We start from the raw sequence: 24,241 nt of genomic DNA, 5'->3' as shown, positions 1-24,241 counted from the left end.
GCGCTTTTATGACTATAGAAGGACAAGGTGAAAAATCAGTCCATGTTTCCTAAACAATTCTAAACCTTTTATTTTTCTAACAAGAGTGAAAAGAAACAAAAGGCAACAGTAAAATGAAAAGTTTATACACAAACTCACGACATCTGTGTGTCTGCAATATCAATAATAATAATAATAATAATAATAATATAATAATAATCATCTGAACAAAAGGAAACAAAATATATTGGGATAAAGTGAGTTACAGTGAAGTTAACCTTAACTTGCAAAGAGGGAGAGAATGACAGAGGGAGGAATAAAACCGGGAGTCAAAAGGATGGGAGGAAAAAAAAAAAAGCATAGAGCATAGAAGGGAAGAAGAGAGGGAGGAAGCCAGGAGGTGTGGAGGTACATTTTGGGAAAGTAGCACCAAAAACATTAATGCCTGTTTTTAACACTTCCCAAAATTTACTTATTTAGAATGCATGTCCCCTCAAAACAGCATCAAACACGAGATTTGAAACAACTACAAAAAAAAAAAAGAAAAGAAAAAAAAAGTGTATCCATGGCGCCGTTGTCTCAGATCAGTAGTCAAAATCCTCTACTGCAGCACAGCTTCAGGAGTCATGCCCAAACAACAGTCTAAAATAAACCCATAGCTTATCCAACTTCAACAAGTGACTCAAGTGAAGAGAAACTGCAAATGCCGGTCCTCGTGACAGGCTTCGCTTAAACTAGCTTTTAACACAGTTGGGATAACATAGCATACTGAAAGACCTCAGAGACAACTCTAGACCAAAGACACTCCTATTACGGCAAGTCTCACATCTGTCAAGCACAGTCTTATTATGTTCACAGGAAGAATTCGTCCAGGGAAGGTGGAGAATAAAGTTTGGGTAAGACTGAGAGTCTGAACAACAACAACAACAAAAAAGAAAAAAATAATAATAATAAAAAATCCGGACAAATGAGATACTGCGGTGTTATGGATGATACTGGAGTGTAGAAGAGTCACCACTCTTAGTGTCTGAATGCATAAATGAGGGGTGAGAAGGAAAGCAGAGCACAGGGGAGGTCCTGTATCTCTCTGTAACTTGATACAGTCTTCTGGCACAGAAAGCCCCTGTCCCTTCAGTTTTTCAGGCTAACTGACTGTAACGAAGCTCCAACGATGACTGCATCACAAAATCTATCAAAAAAATAAATAAAGGTTAACACTAAGATACTTTATGCATTTCAAGGTAAAAAGAAAAATCTAGAAAGGGGATATGATACCTCAGGATGGGTCTGGACAGGGGAGGGGGTGTGTCTGAAGGGGCAGGTTTTCTTTGTCTCCGAGGCATCCAGTGACCTTTGTCCTCCGTCCCCACTGCCCCCTCTGTGGCTCTTCCTCTTCCTTTTGGAGTCCTTGGTTCGCCCACGGCCTGCTCGTCTCTGCTCTTCAAGCTCAATCTGAGAGATGATGAAAGAAATGTAAAAAAATAAATAAATAAATAATAATAATAATAATAATAATAATCATCAGGGCTCTAGACTAACTTTTTGACACGGGTGCACCGGTACGCCTAACTTTAAAAATGTAGGCGTACCGGCACAAAAGTTAGGCGCACTCAAATTTTTCAACCGCATCGCTTATCACTGCAGTTTTACATGTGCACTTTCTTTTGGGGGGGGGGGGGGGGAGTCCATACAGATAATATTCATTTCTAAATGATTAACTAACAAACTTGTGCTTAACGTGCTTTGTCAATATTGTAGAAAATTTTAAGCTTAATCATCATCTTGGCCTCCTCTGACAATCTGTTTGCTGCTGTCTGTTGCTGAAAGGCACTGGGGAGAGGGGACACTTGGGCACTGCATTTATTGCAGCATATAATGCGTTTTCTGGATACACTGTGCTTTTTCAGCATTCAAAGATTGATGGCACTGTGTCAGAGCACTGGCTATGAATTTCAGATGGATCAGGCCTTAACTTAACAAAAAAGTTATCAATCGTTCTTTTCATCTTTTCTCATTACCCACAGCTACATCCACTTCTGTCGGGTGTAGGCTGCTCACTAGGGCTGGGTATCATCACTGATTTCTATAATCCATTCGATTCCGGTTCTCAAAGTCCTGATTCAATTCAATTTAGCCTCAGACAGTCAGAAATATAATTCTGATCATTTATCAGTACTGATACATGTGAGACTTCATCAGAATTGTGAACATCACAGCACATGCCTTTGTGTGAAAGTAACTGAGAATAAAACACAGAAAAACATGAAGGAGATTTTCCTGGTCTGGCTTTTTATAGCAGATAACCTTAAAAATATTCTACAATATTCTGCAATTTTGCATAATTTTAAGAAGTTTACATTTCTTCAGTATTGAACAGCAAAAATTAGGCTTTCTTGTCCAAGGTCATTTAAGTGAAAAAAGAAAAAGACAACAACGTTAGACTGGTGGGTAATAAGCGAATGAATAATGCAGAAAACAGATTTGAGACGGGAAACTGTTCCTGAAGTACAGAGAGAGAGAGAGCTGTGTATGAAGTGTAATTTTTATCGTGGTGGAAGCAAAACCACAAAAGTCAGAGGGAATTTATGACGACATTGATCAAATGTGAAGCGCAGTTTGCTGCTTCTTTTGCTGCTGGCTCTGCGAATTTTGGTTGGAGAGAGGCAAAACCTGCAGCTCAGAATCAGTGCAAAAAAGACGTAAACACAGAGTGGACCTGACGCATCAGAATCGCTAAGCTCCGACAGCGTATCCGTCTACGGGCCGTCGGGTGAGAAAGCCGAGAAAGACAAAGCTGATTCTGATGTGTCGGGTCCGCTCTGTGTTTACGTCTTTGAGTGGAATCCGTTAATGAATTGATATCGCTTTATTCAAGCTACTCACCTCTCTCTTCCACCTGCACTTTCAACTGGACCACGGCCAATCAGAGAGGTCCCGCCCCTGACTATCTCTGATTGGTTTAGTCCACAATAGGGGCATAATGTGTGTCTGTTGTTGACCACACGGAGAGTTGCAGAGATTTATTTATTTTTTTTGTTACCCGAACAGTTGGTCACACACGACCAATTTTTTTATTTATTTATTTTTTTATTTATTTATTTTTTAATAGTCGCACCACTGAAAAATGTGGTCGCATCTAGAGTGCGACCAATTTGGGGTTAAGCATTTGACCTAGATGTATTAAGGCTAATGCAGAGACCTGGACTGAATGTTCCTGCCTTTCCCGTCTATCCCAAAAGCCCTTGAAGTACATGGAAGCACAAGTTCAAGTAAATACAGTGATGTAATATTTTGGATTAGCCAGAACTGAACCTTTGCCTGTAAAACTGTATTAACTTTAACACCTGACAATTTACAGGGTTTCAAACTCTAAGATTTGACTCTTTTCTTAATGCATTTCAAATAAGGAATTGCACAAAGAAGACCAACACCACACATTCTTTGGGGCCAGAGATACATGATGTTAGTCTTTTTGTGCTTTGGTCCTGGTTCTAGTTGCACATCGAAACCAAATGAGTTTTGGAAGATTAAAATTGAACTATACAGTCACTTTATTTTCCAGTACCTGTATGAGTGTGTGTAGTGTTTCTCTGGGTGGATCAGAGGCAGCTAGCAGGACTCTGTGGATGGTATGCATCTGATCTAGGGAAACCTCCAGCAGATCTCCTTCTAGCTGCAGCTCCTCCAGCCGGACCCTGGTGTCAGGGGAAAGTTCCACTACCTGACCTTTTAGCAAGGGCAGCAGGGCCAGCAGAGACCCTACACCTGAAAGGAAGGCAGATACACAGTCAGTACAGTGCACAACTTGACTTTTGGTTAAATTAAAATTAACATGCCACCTCACCTGTAACATTTGACTTCTTTTTGATGCCATTTTCACATCCACCCTGTCAAACGGGCACATAAACATATTAAAGATTTTGCCCTACTGGACAGCTCAGATTTGGTTTAATATAAAAATACACAAGAAGTTGATATGAGGAATTTACCTGTGTGCCATTGCTTTCCTTTGTGTTCTTTTTAGGTGAATTCTCCTCGGTTAAATCAATGACACCGTCGTCTCCTTCACCTCCCTCCGAGTCGGATAAAACAATAACCGAACTCCCTTCTGTCTCCTTCTCCACGCTCTTCTCCTTTTCTGGTTCACGATGAAGAGTTTCTTTGAGTTCTTGCAGCCTGTGAAGTACCTGCTGCACCTCAGGTGTCTCCAGTGCTTCCTTAGCTCGGCCCTGCCAAGTGATGGCCCTCTCCGTGAGACACTGCAGTGCTTCACCTTCAGGCAGACGCACGGGCAGCCTCTGCAGGGCTACAAGTAATGCCAGGATAGTTTCTAGGCGCGGGCGCCGTGACCGTTGGCACCGAGGACACAAGAAGCGCGAGTCCCAGTCCCACCAGCAAAGGGGGTTTATTGGTGGTCCAGAAGAGGGTAGTAGGGAGGGGAAAGGAACACAGCCACCATGAAACCAGTCCTTACAGAGATGGCAGCGTAACTGAGGCGCACGAGGCTGCCCAGAGCACACGCAGACTGACTGGGAAGGGGTGTGGTTTCTGTTACCATTCTCTTTTACAGAGTTCTTGGAGAGACCGCATGTGTCCGTCTCCATGGGATCATCCCAGCTCCCATTCTCCTTGTCCTCCTTACAACCTGCAATGCTAAGTCCAGATTTACGCATGTTCACCTTCTGTAACCTTAATAGCGCATCCTTTTCCTGGTGTTCCCCTTCTTTGAAAGCCATCACCTACAAACAGGGCATGGAAATAGATTTACCAGTTTAGCATAAAAAAGCATTAATAATGATGGAACTTAAACACTGAAAAAAAAAAAAACAACACCCCCCCCCCCCCCAAAAAAAAACAAAAAAACAAAACAAAAAACAAACAAACAAAAAAACAAAAAACAAAATCATATTCTGAATACTCACAATAGCTGCAGGGTCCCTCAAGTCCTGAGCAGAGAGTCCCAGAGTGTTGGTATCAGAGTCATCCAAAGGATCATCCGGCGGCCCTGCCTGATCCCGCCTCTCTCTCCTTTTTGCACATGGACATAATACCTGCAGGGGGCGAACGCCAAGTTTAATTAATGATTTCATGGAGGTCACAGCGCTGTACAAACCAAAATTAAATTAACTAGTACAACCTCAACACACAAGAATTTATTCAGATAATTATTTGTTTAGTAAGTATTCTGCTTTCAATTTTGGGATTCAGACATCTATTTTATCGATTCAACAATAAATGCCAAAAAAAAAAACAAAAAAAAAAAACAAAACAAAACAGTATAGGACAGCTCTAAATGACCTCTAGTAGACTGTGCTGACTGCTCTTCTTCAGGAAAGTCTTGCTGGCCTTGTCCCTCCACGAGTGTGCGCTGGTCACCTGGAGTTCCAGCTGCCTCAGCTCTTCCATGAAGACTGGTAGGTCTCTGCCAATAGCTACCAGGCCCTCCAAATCATCCATACATGGGTAATGCTCCCCATTCTACAACAACACAAACATTATTTAATAATTGCAGGTATTTCAAGTATAAGTCAAACCATTAAAGTGGGAGGTAAGCTAAAAGAACATAGATATTTTTTTTCCTCACCTGAATTTCCTCCAAATCTGTTACCCATGCCCGAGCTCGAGTAAGGCACCCCTGTAGAGCCAAAATGTTGGGCAACGTGACTGGGATAAGTTGGGCCTCATTTACTATTGCCTCCAGGGTGGAGAGAGGGTGCTTTTGCCTGGAAGATCAGAACCCAAAAAATTCATTGATAGAATAGACAGAAACACTTGTAAAACAATAACACTCACTATGGCAGGGAATGTAAATTCTCTGGCCTGATTCGCCCGTCTCACCTTTGTTCGAGGCAGATCTGTGCCTTCTCTTCCCAACGTTCTGCAATCGTGAGTAGCTCCTGAAGCTCTGCCATGGCGGTCTCCACAGACACACTTTGGGGCACATTGCAGCCTGCTTCCATCAGGGTCCTCAACACATCCAGCGTCACTTCCTGCCTCTCACCTTCTTCTGTCCCAAGGGTGCACCTCACCTTGGCCAACCAATGGCCCTGTTCCTTTAGCCCCTGGAGTAAATTACACTCTGGAACCAAAACAGGCAGCTTGGCCCCTTCCTCCAACAAGGTTTGCAACTGCTCAGGGGGTGGCGAGTCCTTCCTCCAATCTTTGTCATTGATCAATACTTGAGCTCGGCTTTGGAAATCCTCCATTGCCCGTAGAACCGTCTGAAGAATGAGAGAGTACCGAGGTCAGGCTAACATCACTCACACTTTTAAACAGAGACTCATCACAAGATTTTTTTCTTTAGATCTCAGTCACACAGCTACAAAAACCAGTCTGTGAGCCCCTGAAAAAGCACAGATAACTAGAAAAAAATGTGTATTCCCCACCAGACTGGCAAGTTGCTGGATCAAACTGGTCACAAAGAGGGTGCTGCCCAAACGTCGTTACTGCTAACTGCTTTAGTCAATAGAGGTCGCCTGTAGTTTGCATGAAGACACTAGGCATTTACTTTCCAAGTAGTAATTTGCAACTTTTATTTTAACAGCGATCATTATCAATTTCTAGTTTGACTCACACTTTAAGTTTCAATACTGCTTGGGGAGTAGTATACCACTTTCACATAGTGACAGCTAGCTAGCAACCACTTGCAACTGTTCCGGGAATACAGGTTTTTCCCTTATGAATGGCGGTTGTCAGATAGTTATTCACAATCACAAGGGCTGAAGCCTTTGTGAATGAGGTTTTAATTGTAAATTACATAAATATGAAAAAGAAAAAAAACCCCAGAAGATTATTTGTTTTGTGTGAAATGTTACGTTAACTTCTTAATAATTCTGAATTCTCACCGTGACCCCCTCCAACTGGTTTATTACACAGGGCAGGTTTTGTATCGTCTCAACCAAGGACTTCAGCTCGTCCAGAGTCATCCTGTTTTCACTAAAAAAACAGAACTATGTCAGTGCATACAACCTAACGCTTTGTGCAAAACTTAAGCTTGGATTCTATCTTACCTAGTTGTTGAATTGCTAAGGAGCTCTGTACTTTTCTCTTGGCAGTGTGCTATATCTTTAAGAACAGTGTTGAGTTTTCTGAGGAGCTCATTGTCAGGAAACTTTTTCTCTGCTGCTTCCATCTTCAGCATCTCCAAGTAGTCAATTTCTGCAGTTCAACAGGCCTTTGGTGTTAGTATCGTCTTTTGAAATGATTATGTTTTACTGAAATTTCAAGGCTTTATGTAATTAATGCTGATTCCTCACCTATTTTGTTTCCTTCTTCCTGTTCAAGTGCCTCTTTTACTCTGTTGGCCCAAGAATCAAAGGACTCCGACCGAACTTTTAATCGATGTAACATGGCTAATAACTCATCCAGGGTGTACCTGTACCTGCAGAGTGAAGAGATAACAGAAAATAACACAGATGGTAGATGTATTAGAAAAGAAAAATACCACTGTATTTATTTTATGGCAATTGTATTTACACGTGCAAGCAAAAAACAACAACAACAACAACTGACAAATACCTGAGGTAGAGTTTTTCAGTGGGGCAGTTGCACAGATCCTGAGTGTGATAGAGACAGACCAGGCGCTCGGGACAGTTTGAGCAGGCCAGGGCAGAAAGGAAGCATGTGGTCTTACATTTATCACACTGTCTCTCATCATCAGGCAGCAGCTCAAAAGCCTCACGCTCTGCTTCGGTAATGCCCTGCAAGAAACGAAGTTTCCCATATTCTTAAATGAACAATAAATAATCATCAATACATAAATATTATTCAACTGAGGCATTATTTACTTATATGTGAGTAAAATAAAGTTTGCTTCTGTGTCTCACCCTTTCCATCAGACTCTTTCGGAGCTTCCGCTCCTCCTGAACAATGATAAACATTTCCCGATGTGTAGCTGCAGCCAGATTAAGGTCTAGCTTCTCTGGGCTAGCAGCCATTTTACAGGTGAGCTCCTCATGGGAGAATACACAATATCTCCTAAGACGTCTGTAGTGCTCAATACAGGAACGACCAGCAGGCAGCTGAAAGAGACAGAGAAAAGTGATACTGATCGTGCAATATTGAAGGAGCAATGTGAAATGATAAGTTGGGACAGCGTAAACACACATACCCAATCTGCAGTGCAGAAATTGACAGCTTCTGCAAAGTTATATCCCTGATTGAAGCCACTATGGTAGGCTCTGGGGAAGGTAATGACAAACTCCCCAGCACACTGATTGGTACGGACAACCTGCCAATCAGAAGCACAGCAATCAATTTAAAAACATAAATCTTTCTAACGTGTGTACATTGTTTCCCAGATGGATGCTTGGGCAGTATATAATATGCATATATGAGCAATTGTTTATTTGTGCACCACAAAGACATTTAACAATCAAAAATTACATGTTTTTACTCTGCAATAGGGCTGTGCGATATGACCAAAATCTGATATCCCAATAGAAGACATTTATCGTCCGACAACGATATATATTACACAAAAATTACATTTTCAGTAAATTCTGTGAATCTCAGTCAACTCAACTTGTGTGAAGTGCTTTCAGCTGGGCGTCATGTACCTGGAGTCGAGTGTTATGCAAGTTCAAATGGCCGCAATTTTCCTTTGTGAGTATTTATTACATGGCGTGCTGCGAGGAAAAGCCTGTTCTTAAGTTTATTTTTTAGCACCTGACGACTCTTTTTAGCTTATCATCCGTAAACACCCTGCATACTATTTTATGTGATTCAGCTTATTTTGAAAAATCTCAACAGGATCTTCAGATTTATTTTGAAAGGTTCATGTGAAAAATAAACAAGCGGATAGGCTCCAGCGCCCCCCGCGACCCTGAAAAGGATAAGCGGAAGCGAATGGATGGATGGATGGAGGGCGGAGCCACACGATGGTTTTACCATTGTTGTTGCTAACGACAACGCATAAAAACAGTCACTTGTGCGTCTGTTGCCGTAAACAGTTTATTTTGCGTCACCCCGAAACAAACGATAGCGTAATATGAAACGATAGACGTTTTCATATCGTCATCAGATATATATCGTTATATCAAACAGCCCTACTCTGCAAGTTGCTGACAAATACTTGGACAGTACAATCAGTGCTTCTCCAGTGTAGCCAGTGTGAGATCAGTGGCACATAAACAAGCTACAAAGTGTGGTTAGAGTGCCCAGCCAATTAACAGAGCAGAAGATTATCAATGACTACGGTATGACAATAGTATGTTAAACAACTGATATGTTACTAATGCACAACAACATTTGTACTGCTGATTCTGAGATGTGAGGATGCCACCCACCACAGCACCCCCATACAGAGATTGTCAGGGGAATCTTTGCTGTGTGACAGGAAGCTGTAAACAGGCAAGGTGGAAAACAGCTGCACTAACTACTGCTGCTTGTCTGTACTTTGAAGTAGAAAATGTGCAGCTGTATGCCCGCTGTAACCATTCAACCAGAGCAATACATAACCACATTTTGCATGGGTGTGAGGACGTTAATCCGCTTCTGCTAACAATGTCAACGTTACCCACACTTGGCAAACTGATAATATGACATTGGGTGTGCGCAATGTTTTGTATGATGCAAACCACCACTTGTTTTAGCCTCATTTAACATTGAATTCAGTTTAAAATGTCTTTTAAATACACATTCAATATTTGTGATCATGTCTGAGTCAGCCTGTGTGAGATGTCTAGCAGTGACTGAACTTTCAAAATAAAAACAAACTGATTGTCTAATCGTGGATGGTGATGTTTTTTCAGACAGGGTGGGGGGCATTTAAATGCCTCTGAGGCCTACTAAAGTAAACTCCATGTGTAGGAAACACTGGTGTATGTGATTTGATGTGACACTGACCGGGACACCATGAGCCATGAGAATATTTGGGTTCATGATGGTGACCAGCTGATGCAGGAGGTCAGGCTGGAACTCAAACAGCTCTGGTGTTAGCTTCTTCATAACCTCCTCAAGTCGCTCAGCTGCCATAGAGGGAACCCCATACCAAGTCTTGGGTTCACCCCTAGAGATGGAAGATACATGGGGAGTGAAGGGGAGAGAGTGCAAAGTTAGTCTTTCTCTAAAGTACACGTACAAATGACATACTGTCTCTGCACTTAAAAGCTTCCTGAACAAATGCATTGAGCATGCTGTACCAGTGCAGGTAGTTGATGGAGTAGCTCCAGTGATCCTCAATGTGCCAGCAGAAAGCTGAGAACACCATGCCCACGTAGAGCCATGGCACCTTCATCCCAGAGATGTCTCCATTAATATGGCACAGGAGTGACTGCTCTAGCACAGGCATCACATTCAAGTTCCACCCACAGCGGGCATATTCCTGACCAAAAAGAAAGCAAAAACAAACAAAAAACATGGTTATGAACAACTTTAATGATTAGAGATTGGCAACATTTAGTATTTTAAAGCAAAAATGGCAAAGATACACTGGTGTCTGTCTCTCCAAATGGAATAAACTGCAGCATTTCCTTCTCAATTAAAACATTTGGTCAATTAAATACTGATAAATATTTATATTTAAAAACATTTGTTGTACTTTGGACCAAAGGTAAAATCAAAAGAAGTAATTTACTTAAATAATCTTGAACTGCGACAAATTATAATTGACTTCTTTGACAAAAATTATTATAAAGAAAGTAAATCAGTCGAAAATGTAAATAAACGTCACACTGTAGAATTACATGGAACGCACAGCATGTGCAGCAGCAGCTTTGATGTGTCTTCACTGTAGGTTACCAGCAATTTTCATTTAAGCGTCTGTTGTAGTACATTTAGCACAAAAACGTTTTATGATGTAGCTGCAGTTTTACTTTTGAAACATTTTAAAGGATGTTTGTGATTTTTTTTTTCCACCTTTATCATCTTAACTCTGAATTAGGTGGGGATTAGTTTCACCCAAAATCCATTCTACAGTGGTGTTTTGTGGATACACTAACTACTTTCCGGCTTTTTCAGTTGACAAGATTTTCAACAGTTAATCTAAAGCCGGATACTGCAATCATCACTCAAACAAAGACTGCCAATGAAAAACTGAGCTTAGAAAATAAGAAAAACAATGCACGTACCTCCTCTTCCTTTGTGAGCTTCCTCTTGCCATTGTTCATTGGGAAGCCACTACCAAACTCTTTGGAGTGTATGTCTGCTCCGTATTCAACAGTCACGTCTTCCTCAATACTACTTACTAATCGCCAGAATTCTCTCTCTACGAGCTCAGTGGGGACCATCTATACAGGCAAAAAATATAAACGCTAGAGATTAGCCTCTCTCCATTTTAATCGCTGAAGGGGGAATCATGATTCATAATGAAAAGCAAATGATACACTCACATGGACAGGCATGTTGAAGTAATCTGCTTTGAAAGTATCTGCCATTTCCCCAAAACTCTGCAGTGTGTACTCCCGTGTCGCTTGTTCAAAGCCAAAGGCTTCTGTGGGTTTTTTACACTCCTAAAAACATTAATTCAAAAAACAAAACAAGATGACACATAAAGAAAATCAAAACATCTAAGAGTCTTGCAGATTAAAAGGCAAACACATGCTTTTAAACATTCTTACGTACTTCTGCCACACACTTAGGGCATCGCCAGTTGCCCTTGGGAGGATCGGCAAGTGGGGGTAGTAGACAGTAAGTGTGGTAGTTGTCATCACAGCCGTCACATAGCATTAGTTTCTCGTCATCGTCTCCCCGACCACACATCCGACACACAAAAGAATCCACCTTTGAAAGTCGGTGATTAAAATAACATTAATCACAAGGCTTGGAGCCAAATGATGCCAACTTTGAACCGAACATCTGCAAAACAGGTTCCTGGGAACCAAAGCAGTGATTCTCGCAAAAGTTCTAAAGAATACCATCTACCTTGTTTACAGGGCTGAATAATCATTTATGCTATAATGTAATTAGATATCACATTTATCACAATTTTAACTGCCACAATGGAGTAATCACTAACTCTACTTACACACTGAGGATTGTTGAGATTGCGTCTAAGGCGCATTGTCATTTTGGTGCAAGGTGTATCATCTTCCTCCTCTTTATGTCCTTTCCCATTCTCTTCCGCTGGTTCTTCTTTCTTCACTGCCATCTTTACTGTAACACTAGGAGGAGGAAGCTGTGGGCCTGATGAGCTCCCATCACTCTGTCTCTCTTGAGGGTCCAGGGGCTCTGATTTGATTGAGGTGTCACTCAAAGGAGGTGGCATGTTGTCCTTGACAGTAACAGTTTGAGGCAACTCATCTAAAAACAGGAGGAAGAATCGCTCAGAGTCAGATGTGGTCATTTATCACAAGACAAGTAAAATTTATATTGTGTGAGATGACTGGATGATTATAGCACACAAAAAACAAGCTTCACAATATGTCCATTTATTCAACTGTCCAATTATTGACTGGTGCCACGCCATTCCCCCCCCTCGAATTACTAGTGCCAAGATATAAAAGCCAAAATTCAATACAAAAATTTAAAAAAGCTGTTTAATAAAGTTATAGTAATGATACCTTTCTTTCTGATGCCCTTGTCCCTTGCCACCAGTCCAAGTCCCATCATCTTAGGTCCTGCACCATAAATCTGTAACTTCTTCAATTCTGGGTTCTTCTCTATGTCTTCCTCTGTTGGTTCAGGCTGTGGAAAGAAGAAGTCTTTTACAAATCAGAAAGCAAGAAACAGACAGCAGCTACTCCTCAAAGCACAAAGAGCAAGCAGAACACACAGTTAAAAACATGAGAGCGTAGCAATGCATCACAAGAAGGGATTATTCTAGGTTAGAAAGTAAGGAAAAGTTAACCTACATCACAGTGAAGCTTAAAGGTTAAGACCCATCACCATCACACACAACAGCAGATGCAACCATTCATTTAAGTGGAGGGCACTGGTAAGGATTTTAAGTTATGTCATCTATTTAGTCAACTCAGGTTGATTATTGGTTTTACGAGTCGGGTGAGAACACAAAAATAAATCAATAGCAGACATACAGAGTAGATTAGGGCTGCCATTCACAATTATTTTTTAAAAGGGTAAATGGATTTTGAAAAGCAATGTCAAAGGCAGGAATGCATCTCAGACACAAAGTTTCATGCTCATATAACAAAGATAAGCCATTTTAGCATCTAAAGCTGTACTAAAACATCCCAAAAACAGATATTATTTAGTTTTCCATTCCTATTGGATGATTTAAACTTCAGAAAAACTGCAGAAAAATGACATCACATTACAGCAAAACATGAAAACTACAAATTAGTGTAGCCACATTCTGGACTATATTGCATCTGGGAGGTTTAGAACATGGAGAAATCCAATTTAATCAAAATACTACCTGCACATAATATTAATGGGGGGGGGGGGGGGGGGGGGGGGTGAATATTTTAGGACAGTGATCAGATTTTCAGTCTGCACAAAACACATGCATGATCAGCAACGCTGACAAAACCATAACAGGCCGTAATGTCACAATTAAATAGAATTATTGTTTTTAAAAGGAAAGACACAAAAGCATTTCTTGTTTAGAACAGCCATTCCAAACAAACATAACGTCTTCGCATAACATCCATTTAAGAGGTTTCCTCAGTCAGTCCCAATCATGAAAGGATTTGGTGAAAACTTGCTCAACCCCCACTTTTTGCACACAGGTGTGCACTAAGAATCCAGTAAACCACATTCAAACCACAACCTGTCTTCCAACAAGACAGTTCATGTTTGCATATCATACCAATACTATTGCCAATCACAGCACAAAAACTGTAAATAAACAATACCAAAGACTCAAAATTTCTTTAGACATTCAAGACATTACAAGGAAAAAAAGTTAGAAATTTAATCAAAAAGGATTCAAAATATTTGCCACCTGTGTGCAGTTGTACTCCCTTTAACTGACAAATGTAGCTTTGGCCACCTAAAACATTACCTATATTGTCCTTGTGCACAATGCAAGCACCTTTTTCAGTCAGCCAAACCCTGTGGACTGAACGCAATAGATATCAAAGCAGATGAAAAGGGCTTGAGGTTGTGGAGCTATCACTCTTTGATCTGAGGCCTGTACTACAAAGCAAAGTTTGGGCTTCAGGTTCAACTATGGAGCTAAAGTCTTTGAGCTTATTCACCGCTTATGCTTAATTTACGCTACCACGGTTGTGTCTGTTTGCAGAAGTATTTGACTATAGAGAAGGATTTTCAACCAGCACAAAAGTACTCCCATGCAGTCCTTCAAAATCCCAACTACATGCTGCTCAATGTGGATAACTTTGCGTATTGGTCGAAATCTGATTGAGATTGAGAAGTGGGCCAGAGAAGTGAGTGACACTGAGGGCTCATCAGGAATGAGAGGAGTGCGACAAAAAGAATAAGATCAGAAAGTAATCACAAGTAATAAAATACAGACAGTGGCTACAGTGAGCACTTCATTGTTTTTTAATACTTTTTCACTTCAGCTCTTTGTATGTTACAACTTTTACTCATCTCCACGGCTGGCTCATAGACCAACAACAGAACACAAGCAAGAGTAGCCCTCGGACCGGTTGCACCGCATATTTTTGTTACTGCCCCATCTAACAACAGATGCTCTCTGCAGGTAGACAAGCAGTCCAAAGCTGCCAATGGACTTCCCACACGCTACCACTGCTGAAACATAATTTCCCCAATAGTGCGTTTCTAATGCCATGGTAAGCTACCTCTAACAGAGCAGGTCATGTTTGGGAATAAGAGTTGAACATCAACAAACACCACCAGCTAGTGACTAATCAATTCTGTCAAATATAGTGCATGTTGTGAAAGCATCTATAATTTAAAGAATTATCTAAAGTCTTTCCTTCCTCCCGACCCCAACAATAGAGGCACTTTGGACACTCATTCCCCCACCTCTCCCCCCTCCATAGAGCCATCACCACCTTCAAACTGTTCACCTGCAACACCCGCCCCCTCACCCCACACAAAAGAGGATTTCACACCACCTCCTCCGACCACAACTCTTCATATTCATGAAGCAGATGTGAGGAAGCAGTTTAGGAGTCTGAATGCTCGGAAAGCTCCCGGCCCAGACGGTGTGTCTCCTGCCACCCTCAGACACTGTGCAAACGAGCTGGCCCCAGTGTTTTCTGGCATCTTCAACTCCTCACTGCAGGCATGTCATGTGCCTGCCTGCTTCAAGTCCTCTACCATAATCCCTGTCCCCAAGAAACCTAGGATCACTGGACTAAATGACTACAGACCCGTGGCTCTGACATCTGTGGTCATGAAGTCATTTGAGCGCCTAGTTCTCTCCCATCTCAAGACCCTCACGGCCCCCCTCCTGGACCCCCTGCAGTTTGCATATAGAGCCAACAGGTCTGTAGACGACGCCATCAACATGGCCCTACACTTCATCCTGCAGCATCTGGACTCCCCAGGAACCTACGCCAGGATCCTGTTTGTGGACTTCAGCTCTGCCTTCAACACCATCCTTCCAGACCATCTCCGAGGCAAGCTTTCCCAGATGAATGTGCCTGATCCCATCTGCCGGTGGATCACCGACTTCCTGACGGACAGGAAGCAGCACGTGAGGCTGGGAAAGAATGTCTCGGACTCCCGGACCATCAGCACCGGCTCCCCTCAGGGCTGTGTTCTTTCTCCTCTGCTCTTCTCCCTGTACACCAACTGCTGCACCTCCACCCACCAGTCTGTCAAGCTAATCAAGTTCGCAGATGACACCACCGTCATTGGGCTCATCTCGGACGGGGACGAGTCTGCCTACAGGAGAGAGGTTGAACGTCTGGTGTCTTGGTGCAGCCACAACAACCTGGTGCTGAATGCCCAGAAGACAGTGGAGATTATTGTGGACTTCAGGAAGCACACAGCCCCACTCCCCCCCATCATCCTGACTGACACCCCCATCACCTCTGTGGACTCATTCCGCTTCCTGGGTACCACCATCACCCAGGACCTGAAGTGGGAGCCCACCATCACCTCAGTCATCAAGAAAGCCCAGCAGAGGATGTACTTCCTGAGGCAGCTGAAGAAATTCAACCTGCCAACACGGACGATGATGCAATTCTACACTGCAATCATCGAGTCCATCCTCACCTCCTCCATCACCGTGTGGTACGCTGGAGCCACTATCAGGGACAAACAGAGACTGCAGCGTGTTGTGCGCTCTGCTGAGAAGGTGATTGGCTGCAGACTCCCATCTCTGCAGGACCTGTACACCTCCAGGACACTGCGGCGTGCAGCCCGGATCTCAGCTGACCCTTCTCACCCTGGACACAGTCTGTTTGACCTGCTCCCCTCAGGCAGGAGGCTCCGGTCCATTTCCCACCAGAACCTCTCGCCACAAGAACAGTTTCTTCCCCTCTGCTGTTGGACACATGAACAATAACCACATGATTGTCCCCGCCACTAACACATGACCCTACGCTGTGTCACTGCATCATTTCATGTTTGGCACTGATCACCACCTGCACTCATGTATATATCTTTCTACGTAGCACTCATAATTCTTATTCTCATGTATATATCTCATGTATATCTCATGCACATATCTTTCTTTCTACATAGCACTTTAATTCTTATTGTCTGCACTGAAGCACCGCAGCAATTTCCTAATGTTGTAAACCTCAACATCTGGCAATAAACCCATTCTGATTCTGATTCTGATTCATGAGGAGCATTAAGAAATAGCCTTTAGAGCAAATATATTTCTAGATTTTTTGTTTTGTTTTGGTTTTTTTGTTGTTGTTTTTTTGTTTGTTTTTTAAGTTTTTTTTTTTTTTTTTTTTTTTTTTAAACACTGCACCTGTTAATCTTTGTAATCACATATGCTGTAAACACTAGACAGAAAAACACCGGGTTGCCTTATTGAGTTGACAGACACCTTCGTGTGATTTAGTGCGACTGCAGATAGGGCAAGTGAAGCCAAATAAAGAACAGACATACTGGATATGCCTCACTTGCTTCATAGTACAGGCCCCCTGATCTCAAATGGGTAAAACCACCTAGACGACAACAATATGTTCAGATTGGCGCTTATTTATTTTAGTGCTTGAGTGCATTAAGAATCCAATATTTCGCTGTCTGCTGTCAAAATATAGTGCTTGGTAAGTAAAACCCTATTAAATTAAACCTAGCTGGTTCTTCAGTGTGAGTGCACTCAAAAAAAGAACACATGCAGTCACACTGTTAACTGCTGTAATGAGGGAGCAAGCCAACACAGCGCAAGTGAAAAGGCACACAGACATCCCAGCAACAAAGCATCACAAGCCAATTACTACCACACAGAAATAGCATGAGTGAAATAGAGAAGACTAGAGAGCACAACAGCCCAAAAACGAGACTAGAAAAATTTGTTTGTCAATATTGTCTATAATGAACCTATTTGGTTAGGGCCTTGGAAGAATGGTTCTCAACAGCAGTGTCATTCTTGTATTCAAAGTCCAATCCCCTTGAATTTTTAAAATAAGATAATGTCTAGAAACACATCGATAGCATTATAAAACACTTCCGTCCAAGATGAGACTACACGGTCTCATAGTCCTAGAGCAATTTTAAGAAAAAGACCAAAGGGCTTAAATAAGAAGAAAAGAAGTCAGGGAAGTTTCTCTGCATTCAGTGTAAATCAATATGGAGATTTAACAAGAGAAGGTTTTTTTATGGCAACAGTTCTGTGACCATATTATGGGCTGGCACCCCCACACTGAGAAGGGATGATTGCATGTTAATGAAAATGTTTTAGTGGTTAATTATAAAAACAAAACAAAAAAAAATCAAACATTTAGACAACTTCAAAGGGGGTATGGTGGTCTAGGAAAAGAGTGGGGACATAAAGGGAGCTCATATGCTCAAGAGGCAGTACCGCAGAGATGAGTTGAGAGCCAGTGGTGAGAGGATGGGGGGCCAGATCCTCTGGACCCTGCAAAGGGAGACAATAACAGCAACAATAAACTAAGACAAGAGGAAAACAGGAGATGAAAGAGGAAGGGAGAGAGCCTGGAGAGAACAGCCAGTAGTTGTAGAGGAAAAAAAAAAAAACCCAGTGGGACATTATGAGTCCAGGATCACATCTTATGTAGGATGTAAAATTTTAGATCTAATAGGAGCTGCTGAGGATTGCCATTTTAGCTGAGGTTTGTTTTATTGCACGACACTTGGAATGCAGTCTAGAAAAATGAAGTTTTTCTAGATTAGCTTTTCTAGAGAGATAGAGATATTTGTAAATACAGAATTAAACAATATTGTTTATATTGACATAGCGCGATATCAATTATTTTACACAGAGACTTTTTTTTAAATAAAGCTGTGCTTGTGAACCCTCCAACTCATGCTCATTCTCAAAGTTCACCTACCACATGGAGGGAAAATTTGAAGGTTTATGTCTATGCAGTTTGTAGTCATCAAGTTCAGCATAGTCTAAGGGGCTTGGAAGGAAGCGCCTGGACTTAAGGTCCATGTCGCAAAAGTCAACCAAGTATGATGACTTGTATAAGCAATGTTAAGAGTCAGTCACCAACTTCAAAACTATCAGTCTGCATTTAGTATACAGTGCAGACTGGTAGGCAGTGATTTTTTTAAAGTATAAAACAAAGAGTAGCAGGTTACTCTGTGTGACCTTTTTGAAATTGCTGTTGTCAGTGAAGTCTGGTGGAGTCACAGCTTCCCTTTCTTGTCAGAAAGATTTGTCTGACAGCAGGTAAAGTGGTGAAGACACTTACACTGATATCGATTTCTTATAGATGGCTAAAATTCATGATGCCATCAACCTCGTCCATAGCCACAAATGACTTCAGTTGGGTGTTCTTGCCTGCTTTTGTATATCGACTGAAGGTAATATCAATTATAGCTCTGACACACACACACACACACACACACACACACACACACACTGAACTCTAAGTGAAAACTGTTTTGGGTCTCTAAAATAAGTGCAGAGTTTCCTGGAAATTGTAGTAAACTGTGGCAGAGAAACAAACTGCTTTTAAATAGGACCCATGAAATTAATATTATTACATTTTTTGTTGAGCAACCTGGTGATAAAAATGCTTTTGACATCCCCCCTGTTGCTTCTGAAGAATATTGTGAGGCATATATCACTTTTAGTATAAATATTTAATATATGATTTTTGGGGACAAATTACCCAGCCCAAGTCTGAACATGTGCTCAAAACTGGACGTGTTCAAATCCCAGTATAGTGCTGTATAAAAGCTGAAAGAAAACCATGCATTGAATAGGATATAAAGGACATTCTTAGGCAGTAATCACCGTCAGTTAACTCGTCACAACTGCACACATTAATTTTCGAAATTGTTTGTTCTCAAACTTAAATGTGCAAAATAAAAATGCACATAAAAAAATAAAGAAAATTAAAATCTACAGGCAGCCATGCTGCATCTAAGTAGAAGCAGATGTGAATGTAGGTTTGTCCAAAAGTTGGGTTGCAGATTAGTAAAAATTATTAAAGATAAATAAATAAAAATATACTGTGCATTTACTTGAGTGACTGGAGAAAGTGCAAGAAACAGATCAGAGAACAACATAATAGTGCAAAGAGGAGCGACAGCAGAGGAAAGCAAAGCAGCGCGACAGGATGGAGAATAAGCAAACTATGATGCGCTCTGGGTGCACTCTCATTTTCCAGATACAACTGATTCACATGGGTACATAAAGGACTTGGAAACAGTAGCATGACGGCATGGTCCACTCAATAAGATTTTCAAACACTTGCAGTGTAAATGGTGTGCCTGCAGTGATGGAAGCACTGTTATTTCTATGCAAAATTATCACAGAAGTAGAAAGTGAACTGTTAAATGACACTAAAATTTAAGCATGACGGAACAGGCTTCTGAATTCACTGTTACTTCTAGATTGAACAATAAAAATGTGCAGATAACTATGTTACACTTAGATTTAAAATGTTGTAATGCAAGATAGAAAAATCAAAGTAAACATCTAATTTAGTTGCATAATTTAAGTCCTCCTAGAAAAGTTTCTTAGGTTTGCACTTGCTAATTTTATGCATCTTTCCAGTAAATGTAACCAGTGCTGATTGTACTGCTGTTTATTTTGACCACAACACTTTCTACATAAGAAGTTTTTTAAGTCACAACAGTCACATTTTCTTCCCTTCTATAATTATAAATAAGCCCAATCAGGCTGCCTGAAAACTACATGAATACCAGGTGGTCACACACACACACAGGTTAAATTGGACTACATTAAAACCACACTGCTGCTGAAACAGACTAGATTAACCAAACCAACACGAGTTTTGCATTGCTTTACAAACAACTTTTTCTGTGGTGGACAGTTTCTTTTTGAGGCAGCAAGCCTATTTGGAAATGTGATTCAACAAATGCCATTTATGTAACCAAAATACACATCAACAGAGTCATTGGTCACAGAGGTATGCAAATATACTCAAAGAGCATTAAGGACTGATAGTCTCACTCACATCAGGCTGGCAGCGGTTTGCTCTGCGTCCGTAACTGCTGATTTTGGGTGGCTGCACTGACTGTCGTAGGGGAATGGAGTGAGGCTTGTACTCTTTGTCCACATCTTCCCCATCATAGTGCTTCGGCTTACAGTGCTGGTAAGTGTTTGGTTTTTTTAAGGAAAGAAAAAAAAATTATTAATAATATTCACAGATAAACTCAATTTGAAGGCTGTCTATTAACTGATCACCCCATGTACCAAGAGACCAGAATGTAGAGCATTACCTGCAAGCTGGTACCAGATTGGAACATTTCATAGGGGTAGACAATCCTCTCATAGTGTGAGCGCAGCAGAGAACCGATGTTCTTGCCCGGAGGGTAGCCAAGCCTCTGCGCAATGCGAGCCCAGCGCCGCTCCTTACAGACCATCTCAAAACCTCCTTCATCCGTCACAATCTTTGGCAGAAATATATTTTTACCCATACTTTTTACAAACTGAACAATTTAAAAAAAATATAAATAAATATATATATATATATATATATATATATATATATATAGTATATATTTTGAGTTAAAAAATTTTTTTATTTATACTCACCTTTGACAGGCTGAAAAGATCAAGAATGCGCCTTTCAATATGTGGAATTTTCAAAGAAGATCCCTGGATCTCCCAAAATCTGGCGATGCGGTCCAAATAATTAAGCTTCACTCTTGTCTCCGCCTAAAAACCGATGTATGGGGAAAACACCACAATTACTATAGCCTTTTCCACCCAAATAAATTACTGACAAATAAAGAAATTTAAAAAGGGGGAGGGGAGGGGGGGACTCACCTCTAATTCATTAAGCCTCTGAATACGAGGTGTGAAGTGAAAACTATCCAGCTCCACTGAAAATGGAGGCTGCCAGTCCTATTTAGTAGGAAAGACATTCAATTAGAACATGTGTGCCTATGTGCTAAATCAAACTTGTGCTATATCTTGCAACAGACTATTCAGAGAGGTAAGAAAAAGAATAAAAGAGCATGGGAGAAAGGGAACACTGAGCCTATTTTGGACTTATTTGGGTTTAATGGCTTTTGGGCTCAAGAACTTGGCACAGCTTTAACCAGAAAGGATGGTTAAGGTCTTTCACTTAAGAGTAAGTGAAGCTCAAGCTGTCCACAATAATAGGCCTATCTGCTCTTATCAATTCTGAAGAAATTATAATACAGATTAAAAAACAAACAAACAAAAAAAAAAAACACCACTGCAGGTAATTTGACTAGCACTTATAATAGCTCCTATTTGCATAACTTTTGACCAAGCCCTAAATATGAATGAAAAAAGCTAATTAGATTTAGTGGACATATACACAACTAAACGCAAGTGTAATCCTCCTTCAGGACCAACATACATAGACATTTTAATTAATACTGTACATTGTCGTTTTTAAATTCCAGAGTCATGGAATTTAAAAACGACAATAAAATTGAAGAAAAATAATTAAATACATAAATACAACATAAACCAAGTATAAGCAAGTATTTACTGGTGGAGGACGAATTTTACAGATCCCAGATTTCTCTGCAATCGGACGTATCTTGGCGATGTAGCCTAGGGGATCCTGAAACTCCTCCCATGACGGCTCAAATACTGGACACTCCGGAGGAGGCACAAATTCTTCCCCTTCCATCGCCCTGACAATAGGGAAATTGTCAATTCATACAAGTTAATAAACTCTAGCCCACTTAGTAATGTGCATGGCAGCAATAATACGGAATGTGAAAAATATTTTATGTACATGAGTCTGTTAGTGTACACACAGCAATTTGAATACCCCCGGACCCAATTCATGACCTAATGACCTTTTATAGATACTACAGGACACTCCAGAGTCAAGAATACTCACAAAACTATAACTCAGTGTCATCATCATATTTACATACATGTTGAATACTTCATTAAATGTTCTCACTGACAGAAAATAAGAACAAGTGGGCGGGCTGGTGACGTCAATTTTTGCAAAGGTATTCAGGAATGTCAACTTCCCCCCTTTCAGGTTAAATCTTTGATATGTAAATTGTACTTGCACATCAGAAAAAAAGACCCATACGTGCACAAATAGCCTATTTGCTTAGTCTTGCCAAATCATCACTTCCTTATTCTGCTCTCAGGTTTACATATATACAGATGTGTGATGATCATGTTGAAAACACTGTTTCTAGTATTCACAACAGTTTACACATTTCTTAATAATAACATATATCATGCTGGGAAATCCCAGGACTATGATTTGTTTTTTACCCTTGAAGTGCTCCTTGTTAAAAACCCCTCCCCCATCATCAGACAACAAAACAAATGCCATGGTCTGGTAGGTCTAAAGGCCCAGTGTTGGAAGGGGCTAAGGTTTTAAGTTCTTCTTTATCATTTGGGCTACACAAGAATAATTAAATTTGATAAAACACACGAGTAATTTCTATATGAAAATGATCAAGAAGCACTGTTGTCAATGTGTACATTAAATATCTGTACCAGCCTGCAAAAAGTGTCAATCTAGTGCCTTAGCTTTTCAACGTTTCTATTTTTATTTTATTAAAATAAAAAAAAATTTATTTTATTAAAATAAAAATAGAAAAGGAACTTGAAGCTGGGACTTCAGTAACATATTTCACATCCATCTAATCCCAAACAATGGCGTGGAGGCCATGAACCCTCAGATACAGAAGGCCTTGCAGCTATCACCACTCATGAGTGGGCTGGATTAGATTACTAAATATGACAAATACAATAACCTCTTTACAGAAGCCAAAGAGTAACATCTAAACACCACTATTAAATAACACATGTAACTATTAGGTTACAACTGTTAGCTTCTACCAACTAAACTTAACATAACTGCCGTTTAAACGAACCTTACCTTCAACCAGAAGCGTAACGACAGAAATAAATTATCAGAAAATGCCTCCAGTTCCGTTATTTATAGTGGGTTAGCTATGTGTCATTCATTTCTCGTCTTCTGTCACCTAGGAACTCTATTTGTGTCTATTGTCCGGCTATCAGAGGCGATAACGCAGCTTGTGGCTAAACGCTAGCACCGAGGCCTGCACTTTTTTTCTCAGCTCCGTCCCATCGCCACCCACAGTGGTAGGTAACTAGCCTTAGTTAGCTAACTGGGCGGCTGAAAAAACTAAGTCAATACTACAGCCGCAGACCAGCTAACCTACATAATGTCGCTGAAGTCGACGCCAACACGCAGCTAGTGAACATTAATCGTATATATGCAAGTTGATATGCAGTTATCTGTTGATCTGATTACACTACAACATCTCGCTGCATTCCCGTGACTGACCCGAAGACACCTCGATGTCCCGGGGTATGATAGGGATTGTGGCCGCTCTCCTTCCTCTGTTGTTGTGATGACTGGTGGCTTAGCTAACGATGGCCAGCTGTGCTCGGTCCAGTTGGCTAGCTACCGCTGCTAGCAAAGTTGACCGTTTTTTTTTAGCTTCAGCGCTCCATATACTCCGGTCTGTCAAGCATACGGGCTCAAAACATGGATTGCTGATGTTCGTTTAATACTAAACGAGGTTCTCAAACTTTGTCAATTATGTCGTTATCAGTCATTTTCCGATCAACATCATTACTCTCCTCAGGCCATCCTATCTTTCTTGACGAGACGCCATCTTAGCTTTTTTCTCACGACCGAAGTACAACCTCAAATCTCTCACGTCTCTCACGTTTACTCCCTGAAAGTAGTACCCACGTAGGCAAAACACAAAGCATGTAATTGCTGCGCGACCAGTTGGGGAAGAAGTAGGTCAGAAGAAGTGAGGTTCCACTGTGTATTTAAGGGAGGAAAAAAGAAAAAAAAGTTCACATCTGTGACGC

General features: G+C 41.0%; 1 protein-coding gene across 3 annotated transcripts; it reads right to left on the bottom strand.

Moving 5' to 3' along the window:
• Window positions 1-70: 70 nt before the first annotated feature.
• On the bottom strand, window positions 71-24,241 carry kdm5c (lysine demethylase 5C). 3 transcript variants are annotated; one of them, XM_085392788.1, is made up of 29 exons: window positions 23,271-24,241; window positions 21,903-22,050; window positions 21,206-21,283; window positions 20,972-21,094; window positions 20,656-20,826; window positions 20,391-20,525; window positions 17,798-17,854; window positions 12,480-12,603; window positions 11,945-12,219; window positions 11,542-11,700; window positions 11,310-11,429; window positions 11,049-11,207; window positions 10,122-10,303; window positions 9,826-9,988; window positions 8,090-8,209; window positions 7,806-8,000; window positions 7,498-7,679; window positions 7,236-7,360; window positions 6,990-7,137; window positions 6,825-6,915; window positions 5,818-6,200; window positions 5,564-5,702; window positions 5,278-5,457; window positions 4,902-5,030; window positions 3,969-4,718; window positions 3,824-3,866; window positions 3,545-3,744; window positions 1,255-1,431; window positions 71-1,168 (listed from the first exon to the last, which is right to left on the bottom strand). In XM_085392788.1, exons 2-29 carry the CDS (start codon window positions 22,044-22,046, stop codon window positions 1,160-1,162), a joined length of 4,761 nt encoding a protein of 1,586 aa, XP_085248914.1. In that variant the 5' UTR covers window positions 22,047-22,050; window positions 23,271-24,241; the 3' UTR covers window positions 71-1,159. The 3 variants fall into 3 exon arrangements, with proteins under 3 accessions (XP_085248914.1, XP_085248913.1, XP_085248915.1); XM_085392787.1 differs by having other exon boundaries at window positions 23,703-24,241; XM_085392789.1 differs by lacking the exon at window positions 17,798-17,854 and having other exon boundaries at window positions 23,703-24,241.

The sequence above is a fragment of the Rhamphochromis longiceps genome, linkage group LG20 (assembly GCF_057381845.1).
Source record: "Rhamphochromis longiceps isolate RC_006_pf linkage group LG20, R_longiceps_female_GT1.1, whole genome shotgun sequence".
Classification (NCBI taxonomy): Eukaryota; Metazoa; Chordata; class Actinopteri; order Cichliformes; family Cichlidae; genus Rhamphochromis; species Rhamphochromis longiceps.
Note: the sequence above shows the minus strand (reverse complement) of the source record. Positions and strands in the feature narration are given on the sequence as shown.

Coding starts and splice junctions, on each gene's coding strand:
- kdm5c (XM_085392788.1), bottom strand. CDS start 22,046: ATGGAAGGGGAAGAATTTGTGCCTCCTCCGGAGTGTCCAGTATTTGAG. Junction 6,201..6,824: donor ACCAGTTGGAGGGGGTCACG/GTGAGAATTCAG, acceptor CTCATTCTTCAG/ACGGTTCTACGGGCAATGGA. Junction 3,867..3,968: donor AGGAAAGCAATGGCACACAG/GTAAATTCCTCA, acceptor CCCGTTTGACAG/GGTGGATGTGAAAATGGCAT.